Source organism: Geotrypetes seraphini, chromosome 3, assembly GCF_902459505.1.
Source record: "Geotrypetes seraphini chromosome 3, aGeoSer1.1, whole genome shotgun sequence".
In the NCBI taxonomy this organism is placed as follows: Eukaryota; Metazoa; Chordata; class Amphibia; order Gymnophiona; family Dermophiidae; genus Geotrypetes; species Geotrypetes seraphini.
Genome location: NC_047086.1, coordinates 122,456,209 through 122,472,146, shown reverse-complemented (window position 1 = coordinate 122,472,146; position 15,938 = coordinate 122,456,209). Strand labels below are relative to the sequence as shown.

Genomic DNA, 15,938 nt, shown 5'->3' with positions numbered 1-15,938 from the left:
AATGATGCCCAATCACTTCTGCTGGAATCTTAGGTTGGCCCATGTGCCTATGGGCGGGGCATTAGGCACATGGGCCAACCTAAGATTCTGGTTGGCCCAGGCACCTAAGGCCCCGCCCACGCGAGGGGCTTTAGGCAAGGGCCAACCTAAGATTCCCATTGGCACAGGTGCCTAAGGTCTCTCCTATGGGCGGGGTCTTAGGCGCCTGGGTCAATCAGGCCTTTGGCCCCTCCCCGGTGCATCCCCACCTCATTCATACGGAGGCAGGCCTACTGGTCAGACGAAGGGAAGGCCCGACAGGCCGGACTTCAAATAAGGTTAGAGGTGGGGTCTGGATGGGGTTAGGGGGGGTTCTAGTGTGGGAGGGGGTCCATGGTGGAGCAGTATAATCTACCGGTGATCATTCAGGGGTAGGGGGGGTTCCAGCAGAAGGGATTGGGCATTTTTCCTGCTGGCAATCATTTGGAGGGGTGGACGGGCAGCTACTAAATTATTGTGGCAGGAAGATCCCTTGCTGCAGTAAGCTCTCTGTAACATGGACGTCGATTAGAGAATCAGGTTCTTTTTAGGTGGACTTAGGCACGATTCTCTATAGGACGCCAATTGGCTTCTGAGACCAGGTGTCCTATACAGAATCCGGGCCCTTGTGTACAGAATCCAGAAGGGACATACCAGAAGTTTATTTTTATTTAAGTTATTTATATACTGCCTATCAATGGAAGTTGTCTAAATGGTTTTACATTGTGGTACTCAAGAATTTTCCCTATCTGTCCCAGCAGGCTCACAATCTATCTAACTGTGACATCATAAACACCCTCCACATTTCTAAGCACCAAGTCCGATATTGCCCTCTCCAAGTGGGCTTCATTACCAGTTGCTGGATCCTGAAAAAATCCAGGATCCCCCTATTTCTAGATGGCACTGCAGCAGAAATGTATCAATCAACATCCAGCAAATTGAAATCACCTATGAATAGCACATCCCCCTTTCACAACAATATTGTAGATATTTCAATTAAATCTCTATCCACTTCTGCTTACGAAGGAGGCCTGTATATCACAGTGTAAATACAGCAGATGTTCCGTTCACTCTTTCCAGAGTGCTGCCTCCTTACTAGAGCTATAGAAAATATTCATATTTGAACTGATTCAGCTCCAAATAGTACAATGAATACATTATTGTATTTGGTCAAATAATAGGTTGAAACCAATTACAAATAATAAAGGTGCTATCAAAATTAAGGACAGTAGTTAATTTCTGTGCTACTACAAATGAACACCAGAGGGCAATCTCTGCTCAAATGCAGTAAATGAGTCTCTTCTGACTGCCTTATTTGGAAAAGATATGACATGGAACACATCTATACTCCTCTGTCAAACTAATAGCAATAGTATATATTTTGTTCTCTCCAATTCTAACTTTATCTGGTGTCATCCCTTGGTAGCCAACCCTCATATTCCATAACAAACCCAAATATAGGGCAATGATAAACCAGAAAGTAGGTCTTCTTGTGCTCCACAAAATTTTTACTTAATAATCCTTAGATTATTTTTTTAATTATAGCAAAGTACAATGGGACTTTTACATTTGAACTAGTTGCCAAAGTGATACCATGCAAGCAGCCCCATTTTAAAAACTGCCTTGAAAAAGTCCTTGTATACACACACACACCTCTTTTTCTAGGCAAACTAGCATATGTACATTTCAAAATCTAAAAGTACATATAGGCCCTCTTTTACTAAGCCACGGTACAGGTTTTTACCGCAGCCCAGAAAACTAAATGCTCCAACACTGATCCAATGCTCATAGGAATTCTATGAGCGTTATAGCATTTAGCACTCCAGACTTAGGCCCCGATTCTGCAAACTGCGTCCCAATTGTAGGCAGCTGTAGGAGTACTACAGCTGTCTAACCAGTCAATCGGGATGCACGTTTTTAAAAAAAAAGCTCCCGCAGGCCGCCTATACTGAAGGTGCCTGCGGGAGCCAAGGGAGACCCAAAAGCCCGCATAAGGCTAGGCATAGTCTTAGGTGAACCTAGGCGGTCGTATGTGTCTCCCTAGGCCAGCGGAAGATGTGTACAATGTAGGCCAGCATTGTAAGTAGACGCAGCTGCTATACTTATTGTGGCAAGGGATCTCCCTGCTGTGATAAGTACAGCAGTAGTGGCTGCCAGCCCCTCCCCCCCCCCCGAATATCGCAGCAGGAGGGAACCCAATCCGTCCTGCCTGAAGAACCCCCCCAACCCCCCACCCATGAAAATTGCGGCAGGAGGGAGCCCAACCCCTCCTGTCCGAAGACCCCCCATGGCTAACTCCCCTCCCCCTCCAACTAACCTGAAAAGTTGGCCGGCCAGCCTCCATCGAAATGAGGCAGGCCTGCCCTTTCCCAGTGCATTGTGGGATGAACCGGGCAGGCGTCTAAGGCCCCTGCTATGGGCCAACCGGAATCTCCGGTTTCATAAGCTTATGCTTATGAACTATGAAATTGGTGTTGTGTAAATGCTAACAGCAGGAGCATTTGTGCAATCCCTGATAGAAACAGTTACGTTGTTTATTCAGTTTTGAATTATTAATAGCATAATGCTAAATTAAAGTATAAATCTTATTAAAGATTAATGACAAATTTGCTATAAAAAGAAAAAAAAGGAAAAAAAAATTCACAATAGCAAATAGGATAGAGTGGAGGTTTTCTTGATCAACGAGAGACCTGTCACCACTGAAAAATCTTGGGATAACGGAATATGTTCCCAAAGTAGTGTTTCTGAGATTTTTTCCTCCACTTAGGTAATTTATTTTCGGCCTCTTTTACAAAGTCACGCTAGCGGTTGCCTTGTGCTAACGGCCCTGAACCCCATGGAGATTTAAAGGGCTTAAAAATTTTAGGAGTAATTGTTGATGTTGATCTATCATTCCATAATCACATTAGTCAAATAGTTAAAACATGTTTCTATAAACTATGTTTGATACGCTCAATTTCTACATTTCTAGATCCTAAATCCGTTAATATATTAATTCATTCTATGATCATAGCTAAAATCGATTATTGCAACTCTCTTCTAATCAATATAACACAAAAAGAAAAAAGAAGGCTTCAGATAATCCAAAATACGGCAATAAAACTTATCCACAAAGTGAAAAAATACGACCATGTTACTCCTTTAATGATTAATTCTCATTGGCTGCCTATTAGCCACCGTATTAACTTTAAAATACTATTCCTAGTATTCAAAGTACTAACCTTCAACGAACCTCAATTTATGACAAGGATGATTATTCCTCATAATGCTCCCCGCTCTCTTCGGTCATCATCTTTAAATCTATTAACCGTCCCTTCACTGAAAATCGTGGGCACAAGAAGAAGTGACATGTTTTCCGTTATGGCTCCACAATTGTGGAATTCATTGCCACATTATATCAGAGATGAAAAAGATCTTACCTCCTTTAAAAAACTTTAAAAAATTTTTTGTTTAAAGATGCATTTAACATTTAATTTCTGACACACTTTATTTTATTTCAGAATTTTATACCTTTCCCTTCCTCTCGTTCTTTCCCTTTTATGTTTTTTCACTCCAGAAAGAATTGTAACTTTTCCCCCTTACCCTCTTTTATTATGTTTGTCTTTAATTTGACTGTCAGATGAAAATTGTTAGTTGTTATAATTAATTATGTTAGTTTATCTTTTTGTCTTAATAGTTGCTAGTCCACTAACTTGTGGCTTTTTTAAAGTTGTTCATCGCTTAGAAAGTTTGTATAGGCGAATCATCAAATGTTAATAAAACTTGAAAACTTGAAACTTTGTAAAAGAGGCAGTTGGTGTCAACCTGTTGTGGTACTAGAGTTGCATACGTTGACATATATCTTTCATTGTTAATTTTGCTCATTCATAGGAAACCTATCTTGTGAATTTGATTTTTACAAAATATAAAAGAATAAAACTGTTTGAGTAAGACACTGAAATTCTAAATGATAATAAAATGTTTCCCAACACTTTTAAAATTATTATATCTTCTCACTTTTCTTAGGCACAGTTGCAGGATTACAACCAATTACTTTATGAAGACTTGAGGCCTGTTAAGAACACTCTATTTACTCTTTTGCCTGCTGCAGTCCCTTAAGTTTCACATTTTTAACAAGATTCTACTGCTATAGGGATCAGATTTATTCATTTTCTATCCTGTTGTCCCCAAAGAGCTCAGAACGGGTTACAGGTTAAACATACATCATTTCAGTACAAGTTTACAATACAAGTTTTTATCCTAATTTGACACAGTTTACTGGTTACAATTTGCCAAGCTGTATGAGTATTTTGCTTGGACACTCTGATGTTTCAGAGCTATTTTTCAGAAAATGACTTATGTCACTGATCTATTTATTTTCATTTTTTTAAGTGCTCACTCATCATCCCGCTTTTCAGCGGTTTTTGTTAAATTACATTTCCCACACTTCAGCTCAGCAGAGTTCATTTCATAAGCAAAGGAATTTCTATAAGTACAATTTTCTACCTTCTGCTATTTCTCCCCTTTCTTATCACAGGTAAGTCAAACCTTGAAAGGAACCTTTCCCCCTCTTTTTTAAGTTTCTGATTAACTTTTTGCTAATTCACAATCCACTTCAAACAGGGGCCGAGTAAAAGCAGGATTGTTCTGATCATTATATTCCTTTCTTTTTTTTTTAAGGTTGCCTTCTTCAATATTTGACCTCCTCACCAACTCACTGGGTAAAAGCAGTTTCTCTGCTGCCTCTCTTGTTGCTCACCCTCTTTTCCTGCAGTTTCCTGCATTCCCAAAAGCTTCCTTTAAAGAACATAAGAATTGCCGCTGCTGGGTCAGACCAGCAGTCCATCGTGCCCAGCTGTCCGCTCACGCGGCGGCCCCTATGTCAAAGACCAGTGCCCTAACTGAGACTAGCCCTACCTGCGTACGTTCCGGTTTAGCAAGAACTTGTCTAACTTTGGGCAGGATTCACTAAACTCCCGGAATCTATTCGTGTCCTATCCGTTTCTGAGTCATTGTAGCCGATCGATTCAGTACAGCTTGTAAATGCAAACGATCCAATCGTAAACACGCTGCTATTAGCACTGAAACATCGATCAACGCACATGCGCACTGTATCCTGGTTGGTTTTGAAACTCATAACGCATGCGCTAGCTATTTAGGAATTCACTGCGTAGAAATGGGGCGTGGTTTAATCGCAGACGTCATTAGCGGGCTCCGAATGCGCCTACCGCAAAGCATTGTTGTCGTAAAAAAGGCAATAAATAAGGAAGTCTTCTTAACAACCGTTCTTTTTCTGAAGTACTGTTGCTAGCTGTACAAGCTGTGACCATAGCTTTTTGAAAATTTTTAGCATTGGAGGTATGTGAGCATGGGGTTAATCCGTGATTTTCTCGCAATGCGCATTACAAATCCGAGATTCATTCCCGTGTACACTATGCGCATTCCAAAAAAAGAAAAAAAAATTATTTCTAACGCTTATGTACATGAAGGTTTATATATTAAAAAGTTTTGATATATTTATGATTTTTGGAGGGTAGATAGAATAGTTTTGACGGGGTTCTTAACATGCACGCGTCAGTTGCTAGGCAGAAATAGTGGGCGAGGATGTAAACAACTGGTCCTCAGCAATCGTAACTTTTTGGAACGGAAAGGCCAGTCGGTTTGGACGAAATGGTTTCATGAATCGACATGTTAAGAAATTTACATTCATTTTTACTCATTTGCATGCGCTGATCGCATAGAGTGCAGATGAGATCTGGAAGGTGGTTAGTGAATCGAACCAGAGTCAGAAATTGAGCGCAAACCGAGTGGTACATGATCGGTTTGCTTAGTGAATCTAGCCCTTTGTCTTCAATCCCTGGAAGGTGTTTTCTCCTTTAACAGCCTCAGAAAGAGCATTCCAGCTTTCCACCACTCTCTTATGTTTGTACGGAATCTATCCCCTTTTAACTTTAGAGTGTCCTCTTGCTCTCTCTATCTTGGAGAGAGTGAACAAACTGTCTTTATCTGCTAAGTCTATTCCCTTCATTAATTTTTTTTTTTTAGCTCTCTAGCACACTAAATGGAGCAAATGTTTTTTCACAGCATTCTAATTGAAATTATTAAATTGCAAAATCAACAAAAAAACAAATTTGACAGTTATTTATTTAAAGTTCTTTAAGCTATGAATGGGTAATTGTAACAATGGTGAAAACTAAAGTAGATAGAATAGAATTGCTAATCAATGCGATTGATGTGCTTGTTTTTGAGTGCAAATTAACTCAAAACACGTCTCAATAGTCCACAGGCAAATACGCATTTCATCATCCACCATCTGCAGTTCTCTTTTTTTCAATTTCATTTCTGTCAGAGCTGAAAATCAAAGTTTGCAAAGATAAGAAGATCCAAAAATAACAAAGCCTTGATTGCTTTGTTACTCAAGTTAGGATAACTACTGCATAAAAAACTAAAATTATAAATTTGAGGCTTTGCTAATTAGTGGGTATAATTATGCGGATTGGACTTCCCCTTTTCCTTTATGAAAGGTGGCACACAGACTCAAATATTTGGGGATTTATATTACAGCTGACCTAATGAAAGCTTATGCTGAAAGCTTTACTGTATTGGGAAAGTCACGGGATTTATTGGCACTTTGGACCAAATTCCCGCTGACTTTGAGGGGCAGAATTGCTTTATTTAAAATGTTGTTGTTTCCAAAATGGATTTATGTGATGCAAACTTTTCCTATGTATGTGACTAATATGGATCTGGGACAGTATCAAAAAGTTTTACTAAAATTTCTTTGGAACAACAAGAAGCCTAGACTGTCATTAGCGCAACTGTCTTTGCCAGTGGGGAGAGGTGGCTTGGCATTGCCAGATTTGAAAAATTACAATATTGCCTGTCTTCTCCGCCATCTGGTTGATTGGATCAAGAACACTCAACACTATACCCCTGTTTCTTTGGAACAGCAGCTTATGGCACCAACACACTTGTTATATTAACTCTATGCCAAAAGACCTTATAGGATTTTTCCTACCCGTTCCCATCCCCTGTTGAAATCTATGCGACAATGCTGCCAATGGTTATGCAAACGTATGCAGTTGCCTTTATGGGGAAATCGAAACTTGGATCCAGACGGCTCTAAGCTGTATTTGCAGAGATGGAAGGCCTTGGTTTACTCTATGTACGGGATGTGGTGTCGGTGCATGGATTTCCTCTGTCCTTTCAGGACAGAGCCAAACACATCAAAAAATGATGCTGGTCTGGGCAGTTGTATCCTTACAGCACACAGACACTTATAACATTGACAGGCTCTTGGGTACATGTCATCTATCCTAGTGCATACTTATGAAGGGAATTTTTTAAAATAAAGTAAAATTCTGGAATTTCTGGAGGCACACCTGGAATCTCATCGGGGCACACCACTGTACGGTGACACAGTTTGAGAAATATTGCTCTAATGCCTAGGTGAGGGGGGGGGGGGGCACAACGAAAATCCAGCGGATCCAAAGTGCTATACCCTTTCCCTCCAAAACTCTATTCCGAGTTCCTCTGGGGACCCATTGTAGAGTGCCACCAACAACAGCGCGCACTGCCTCTCCGGAGATCACATTCAATAAACTTTATTGACATGGTAATTTGGTACACGCGCTACAGCTGACAGGGGGAATATTGAATCCTGCTGCTCAGCAAACCCTCCTCTTCTTTCCATTCAGCCACCGTAACCTCAGACCACTGGCCTCCGACTTCCTGCCACTTGAAAATAAAACTCACTCCAGCTCCTCAGACTGAAAGCCAAAAAAGAATTGCTTGTTTACATTTCTTATATACTGCCTACAAGGCCGACAGCTATAAGTTACTCTGTACCTGAGCTCACTCACTGGCTTGATAGGGAAGGGGGCGGGGCGGGGCGTCACGTCACGTCACGTCACCTCACCTTGGCCGTGGAGCCGGCACCTCCCCCATCCTCACGTACCTCTTCAAACTTTCGCCGGCCGGGGGCAGCATATTTTATACGCTGCAGGCGCCGTCCTCATCACTGCCTGCCTGGCTGAGGTAATGCAGAGTTAGGTAACTTCCCTGAGATCACCAGGCTCCCTATGTTCTATTTTGTGGCTTACGCTTTCTTTGCGGATTGTGATAACTTTTTAGCAGATCGACGTGAGAATTATTCAACTATATGGTGTCTTTGAGCCTAGTAATAAAAAGATCCTAAGTAGCATGTCCTACATTAAGGATTGCTATACTAGGACAGACCGAAAGTCCTATCAAGCCAAGTGCATTCTGTTTCCCAACGTTGACCAACCCAGGTCGCAAGTACCTAGCAAAATCCCAAGGAGAAAACCCATATTTTATGCTTCTTATACTAGGAATAAGCAATGGATTGCCCCAAGTTATCTTAATAATGGCAGCACGTGATTAGGCACCTTATCCAAATCTTACTAAAATGAGCAATCTATTCTTAAGGTGGTCTGCCCTACATCCTGGAGATCCTGAGAATCCTGCAAATCCTGGTTTTACCGTGTTCCCCATTAACAGACGAAATTATGTACAGACGTTTAAAATAAGGATAGTAGCTCTTTTAATCAGTTAAGAGGAGTGTTTCTGGAGCCTAACTATTCATCCGCCATTATGTCTGCTGTGATTTTTGCACTAGGAACAGCTGTATCCCGTTGTTGCTTATCTTGTGGTTAGACTATATTTAAGGATGAATCGTGTGATTACCTTGTCTTAGGAGAGGGAATTGCTAAAGTTTTTTTTTTTTGGGGGGGGGGGTTTGTGGGGGGATTGTTTTCTTAAGTAGGATACTTTTTAGGTGCTGTTCGTTTTAGTTAGGGAAGACTTAGAAATTTTGATCTAATTTATTTAATATTCTAATATTTTTAAGCTTTCAGTTGTAATGAGGAAAAATCCAGTTTTAGATTTGCAAGTCAACTCTTGCTCAGGCGACATCTTGGGCAGAGGCCCGAGTTCTTTCACCAGAGGATATCTGTAGAAAGGCGACCTAGTTGTCTGCTCCATTCTTTGGTAAAACATTACTGCAGTTTATTATTAATTGATGATAATTATGGCTGAAGTAGTTGATGGGATATGAGTGTGGTTTAAGAGAGGCTTTGGCAGAGGCATACATTATACCAGTAATATCACAGAAAAATTGACTTTTCTCAATCTTCATCTAATTGGACTGGATGGTGCAGCAGGACTAAAGAAAAGGAAATCAATAGGTATGACTAAACTTCACCACCTTCTTCTCCCTTTCTACTCCCAGTATCTTCCCTCTCTTACACAGAATTGGGAGACAAGCTCTGAGCAGCCTAAATCTAGTGTTTTGCTCTGTTGGCTTCTCTGTAAGGCACAGTTTAATGAAGAAAAGCCATATCAGCTATAGACACACTGGGGCCAGCCAAAGACAATTTTTGCTGTTCTGAATGATAGTCACAGAAACACGAACTTCAGCTGTCGCCAAATGGTTCACAGTACCTCTGGAAGCAAATTAAAGCCATTAAAAATGGATCAAGAATAGCTAGTTGAACATAGTCATTTTCTTACTCTTGTTAAACCATATCCCCTTCTGATGTCTAATTTATTGAACATGAGATTGCTAATTCTACAGTAATATGAAATCAAAATGCAAATACTATAGGGCCACTCTGCCATGTTGACCTTGGGTCTAATTCCCAGCTCATTTCCTCTGTTCCCTATATCAACTAAGCTTGGAGTTGCAGTGGAAGTGATGTTTCCAGCTCCCAGGAGGTTGGTGAGAGGGAGAGTTGTTCATTGTGCAATGGTGACACTTGTTGGCCAGATTTAGGGTACATGATTGCAGGTCTCCAGAAGGAAGGAGGCCTGGTATTTTCCCCGTTCCCCCTCGCCAAATAGGACCATCACTTCAGTGATGGGACTAAAGTAAGTTGGGAGACTATATAAAATATGGGAGCCAATGTCCAGATAGTTGTGAATTAAAGCTCACAGCTCTGTCCCAGCCATGATTCAGATGGATTAGAAGCCCAGAAGATAGGTTAGGAATTTATTTAATTTATTGAACAAAAGGGCCCTTTACTAAAGGGCTTTAAGCTCTTAATGCACAATTAGTGCATACTTAACAGGCTATGCAAAATGGGTTAAAGCATTTTGAAGTATTTTGCCTGTTTGCATGCAATAATTGGCTCATTATCTAGTTTTCAAAAAAATATTTTTAGGAGGGGGCATGTTGTGGGTGTTCACACATTATCCAGTTATGATTAGTGTGCATTAGCTGGATATGGCAGGGTTTACTGTAATTTGGGAGCACTTAGGCCCGGATTCTCTAAACAGTGTCATTGTTGAAGGCCACCTTAAAAGTGGCAGTCACGTGATGGCACCATTTAAAGAATCGTGCCTCTAGCACGATGTAAAATATGTTTAGTGGTAGCATGTTAATTTTTATAGTTTCTTTGGTAATTCATGCGGAAACATTATCCCACTCAATGGTTAATTATAATCACAGAAAACATTGTGAATTGGCCTGTAGATTCCTGTTTATGATTTGTTTTTATGCCATGCAGAAATGCCGGAAGGTCCATCTGTGAAGAAGTTCTACCTGTTGGCTTCCCCCTTTGTGGGGCAATTAGTGGTGGAGGTGGGCGGAAGCAGCAAACAGATTAACTTGAAGAATCTAAAGGAGCTTCGATTCCAGGACTGCCAGGTTAATGTCACTAACTAAAGTAGCAAGAAGGTGTAAAGGAAAGGGGTGCTAGGGAAGGAGATGACATGGAGATGTGGAGGAACAGGAGAAAGAGGAATGGGTAGGAGAAAAGTGACGGAGTAGGTTGAGAGCTAGAAGATGCAAGAAAAGAGGTGAAAGATGGAGAAACAGTTTAGGTCTCTGGTAATGACAGTAAGTGGCACAGCTATAGTAGAAAAAGCTGACCAATGGGAGGGGAATACTTATTAAAGCTTTACTTGCTGCTTAAACATCTGAGAGACACTGTGGTACTGGACATCATAGCTTATTATATCTGCCTTAGTGCTATAATACTGTCAGTTTTTAAATTTATTACAGTATTTTTTAGGATATTTTATACCCCATTGGATGGGCAAGTTCCTGGCTCAAAGGGGTAATCAGTTTAAAGCAGGGGGTGTCAAAGTCCCTCCTTGAGGGCTGCAATCCAGTCGGGTTTTCAGGATTTCCCCAATGAATATGCATGAGATCTATTAGCATACAATGAAAGCAGTGCATGCAAATAGATCTCATGCATATTCATTGGGGAAATCCTGAAAACCCGATTGGATTGCGGCCCTCAAGGAGGGACTTTGACACCCCTGCTTTAAAGGGAGATTAAGGGACTTGACAAAATTACAAATAGTGTAATAGTAACATAGTAAATGACGGCAGATAAAGACCTGAACGGTTCATCCAGTCTGCCCATTAGTTATTCTCATTAAAAATACACGGAGTGTGTGGTGCAGTGGTTAATGCTACAGCCTTGGCACCCTAAGGTTGTGGGTTAAAATCCCACACTGCTCCTTGTGACCCTGGGTAAGTCACTTAATCCCCTTTGCCCCAGGTACATTAGATAGAGTGGGAGCCCGCCAGGACAGTTAGGGGAAAATGCTTGAATACCTGAATAATTTGGAATCCATATAGAATTGTAGGATATGCGGAATATAAATTATTTTTTTTTAAAGATAAAAACTTGTCTCTTCTTTGATATTTCTGGGCCATAGACTAAAGTCCACCTGGTATTGTCCTAGGTTCCAACTGCTGAAGTTGCCATCTAAGCTCGCTCCAGCCTATCCAACCATCCCATTGTTTGCAGGATATCTACAATGCCCTCCCTAATCCATCCTAACAGAATCACCATATATGTTACACAAACTGTACAAGTCTGTCTAATACCGGCCTTAGTTCTTTATACCATTTGTTTTCTAATTAGCGATTCTCTGTGTTTATCACATTTTTGAATTCCATCACCGTTTTCCTCGGGAGAGCATTCCAGGCATCTACCAGCATGAAAAAGAATTTCCTAATATTACTCCTAAGTCTTACTCCCTGCAACCTCAAGTTATGCCCTCTAGTTTTACCATTTTTCTCTCTCTGGAAAAGATTTGGTTCTATATTAATACCTTACAAGTATTTAAATGTCTGTATTGTATCTCCCCTGTCCCTCCTCTCCTCTAGAGTATACATGTTTAAGTCTTCCAGTCTCTTCTCGTACTTCTTTTGGTTCAAACCCTTTATCATCTTCGTCTCTTTATATCCTTCACCAGATAGGCCTCCAAAACTGAACACAATGCTCCAAGCGTGGCCTCACCAATGACCATTATAGGGACATCAACACCTCCATTATTCTGCTGGTTATTCCTCTTTCTATACAGCCTAGCATCATTCTGGCTTCATCCACCACCTTATCACGCTGTTTAGATGCCTTTAGATCCTCAGACACAATCACCCCAAGGTCCCTCTCTTCGTCTGTGCTTATCAGCCTCTCGCTTCCCTGCACATATGGTTCCCTCAGATTTCTACCCCCAAATGCATCATTCTGCATTTCTTCACATTGAATTTTAGTTGTCAGATATTAGACCATTCTAACTTTTGCAGATCCTTTTTCACATTTTCCACTCTCTCCCAGGCATCCACTCTGTTATAAATCTTGGTATCATCCGCAAAAAGGCTAATCCTACTTTCTTACCCTTCAGCAATGTTGCTCACAAACACTTTGAACAGAATTGGTCCCAGCACCGATCCTTGAGGCGCTCCATTACTCATCAGCTGCTCATCAGGAGGGAACCAACTCATCAGGAGGGAACCAACGGGCGGACGACAGAATCCACCAGACACCATGGGAGTAGGACCTTGCGGAGAATCTGTTTAGGCAGATGAGGAGGAGGAGACCCGACAGAACCCGGAGGAGGGAATTGAGGACTGCGCCACCAACACAGACCTGAGACCAGAGAGACAGTTGAGGAAGGGGAAATCTGCTATCGTAGTGGGAGACTCAATCCTGAGAGGAGTGGACAGTCACATAGCTGGAGGGAGAGAGGACCGTCTAGTGACATGTCTCCCGGGGGCAAGAACGAAGGACGTCATCGACAGAGTTGAGAGGATCCTGGAAGGGGTCGAGACGGAGGAGACAGCTGTAGTAATCCATGTTGGAACCAACGACGTCAGCAGGAGGGACTACAACAGGACTGCACTAACTGATCAGTTCAGGATCCTGGGGAGGAAACTGAAACTGAGGGCAAGGAAGGTAGCCTTCTCGGAGATCCTGCCAGTACCGAGAGCGGACGCAAGGAAGCAGAGCGAACTACAAGCAATAAACGGTTGGCTCAGGAGATGGTGCGAAGAGGAGGGTTTCCTTTTTGCACGGAACTGGACAACTTTCTTGGGAAAGAATAAGCTCTACAGGAGAGATGGACTGCACCTGAGCATGACGGGGACGAGGATGCTGGCACGCAACGTCCAGAGCGTCATAGATTTGGCTTTAAACTGAGGAAGAGGGGAAAGCCGACAGTCGATCTGACACATCGGACAAAAGTATCAAGTAAGGATACTGAGCAAGGACATTGTAAAAGAGGGCTCGGGACTGAGTGGAAATTTTTGGAACAAGGGCCTAAGGATGCATTACAGGGGCCCAGAGCCATGGACATGGAGCAAGGACATTGTAAAAAAGGGATCGGGACTGAGAGGGAATTTTTGGAAAAAGAACCTAAGGACGCAATGCAGAGGACACGGGCCAAAGATATTGAGCAAGGACACTGTAAAAGAGGGCTCAGGACTGAGTGGGAACTTTTTGAAAAAGGACCTAAGGGAGAAATGCAGGGGTCTAGTGCACAAATAAAACTGGCAAGCAGCACTAATAGAGAACAACGGATTCCAGAGGGACAATCAAAAACAGGGAAACAAGCTGAGGACGAAACAGACACACCACAGGAGGAGGATGACCGAGACAAGGCCTGGGGTCTGGCTACTCACGAGGGGGACGCCAGGAGCGCCAAACCACGAGGAAAAACAGCAAGAAAGGCGAACAAACGGGACTTACTTTGCTTATACACTAATGCTAGGAGCCTAAGGGCTAAAATGGGAGAGCTGGAAGTCCTAGCCAGCAAAAAGGGACTAGACATAATTGGAGTCACAGAAACGTGGTGGACTGATGACAATAAATGGGATGTGGCTTTACCAGGTTTTAAACTATACAGGAGAGATAGGTCACACAAGAAGGGTGGAGGAATAGCGTTATACATAAAAGAATCCATACCTTCAACCAGGATGGAAACAACAGTAAGGGTGGGCGACTTGGAATCACTATGGGTTAAGCTACCAGGAGGAACTGGAGCAGACACAAAATTGTCTGTACTATCTCCCACCTGGACAAACTGAAGAAATCGACCAGGATCTGGAGGCTGAACTGAGGCAGGTATGCAAAAGCGGAAGTGTGGTGGTGATGGGAGACTTCAACTTCCCGGGAATAAACTGGAGTATTGGGCACTCAAACTGCATGAGGGAGACCAAATTCCTGGAGGTCACGAGGGATTGTTTCATGGAACAGCTGGTCACGGAACCAACACGGGGTGATGCCACTCTTGACCTAATCCTCAACGGACTAGGGGGACCCGCTAAGGAGGTGGCGGTACTAGCCCCACTAGGAAACAGCGATCACAACACGATCCAGTACAGGCTAAAGATTGGATCATCAAAGGTAAAAAGAACTACAACGACTGCACTTAACTTCAAAAAAGGGAATTATGAGGAAAATGGTGAGAAAGAAACTCAACGACAGCGCAAGGAAGATGGACTCCGTAGAAAATGCCTGGGCCCTACTCAAGGGCACAGTGCATGAAGCACAGAACCTGTGCATCCCCAAGTACAGGAAAGGGTGCAAAAAAAATAGAACAAAAAACCCAGTGTGGATAACAAATGCAGTAAAAAAGGCGATAAGTGACAAGAAAGCATAATTCAAAAAATGGAAAAAGGACAAAACAGAGGAGAACCAAAAGGAGCATAAAAAACACCAAAAGGAGTGTCACCGAGTGGTTAGGAAAGCAAAAAGAGAATATGAAGAGAGACTGGCGGGGGAAGCAACAAACTTCAAATCATTCTTCAGGTACGTTAAGGGGAAGCAACCAGCAAGGGAGGAAGTGGGACCCTTGGATGATGGGGACAGAAAGGGAGTGGTAAAAGAAGAAAAGGAGATAGCTGACAGGCTAAATAAGTTCTTCACGTCAGTCTTCATGAGGGAGGACACAACCAACATTCCGGAACCTGAGGAGATCGTAAAGGGGGAGCAGGATGAAAATCTGGTCCAACTAGAGGTAAGCAAGGTGGATGTCCTCCGGCAGATAGACAGGCTAAAGAGCGACAAATCGCCAGGTCCGGATGGCATTCACCCAAGGGTACTCAAGGAACTAAGGAACTAAATAGCTGAACCACTTCGACAAATATGCAACCTATCCTTAAAAACTGGAGAGATTCCGGAAGACTGGAAAATAGCAAATGTCACGCCCATCTTCAAGAAAGGCTCAAGGGGAGACCCAGGAAACTACAGGTCGGTGAGCTTGACCTCGGTCCCGGGAAAGATGATGGAAGCACTGATTAAAGACAGCATCTGGGAACACATCGACAACTATGGGCAGCTAAGGTCGAGCCAGCATGGCTTCTGCAAGGGCAGGTCATGCCTCATGAACTTATTATACTTCTTTGAGGGGATAACCAGCCAGGTGGATAAAGGGGAATCCATAGATATCATTTACCTTGACTTCCAAAAAGCCTTCGACAAGGTGCCACATGAAAGACTACTAAGGAAGCTATGGAACCACGGGGTGCAAGGGGAGGTCCACCGATGGATCAAAAACTGGTTGGCGGACAGGAAACAGAGGGTTGGAGTAAAGGGCCATTACTCAGACTGGCAATGGGTCATGAGCGGAGTTCCACAGGGGTCAGTGCTGGGACCGCTACTTTTCAACATATTCAACCTGGAGGC

The 15,938-nt window shown here is 42.6% G+C and overlaps 1 protein-coding gene across 3 annotated transcripts in view; it reads left to right on the top strand.

The window, feature by feature from the left end:
- Nucleotides 1-7,880: 7,880 nt before the first annotated feature.
- NEIL2 (nei like DNA glycosylase 2) overlaps nucleotides 7,881-15,938 on the top strand; it is a 28,203-nt gene continuing 20,145 nt past the window's right edge. Inside the window, exons 1-2 of one of the 3 annotated variants that reach the window (XM_033935544.1) lie at nucleotides 7,881-8,034; nucleotides 10,524-10,663. In XM_033935544.1, coding sequence (XP_033791435.1) covers nucleotides 10,526-10,663 — 138 coding nt within the window. In that variant the 5' untranslated portion in view covers nucleotides 7,881-8,034; nucleotides 10,524-10,525. Of the gene's footprint in view, nucleotides 8,035-8,758; nucleotides 9,204-10,523; nucleotides 10,664-15,938 lie in introns of those variants that run through there. The other 2 variants (XM_033935545.1, XM_033935543.1) reach the window with 2 other exon arrangements.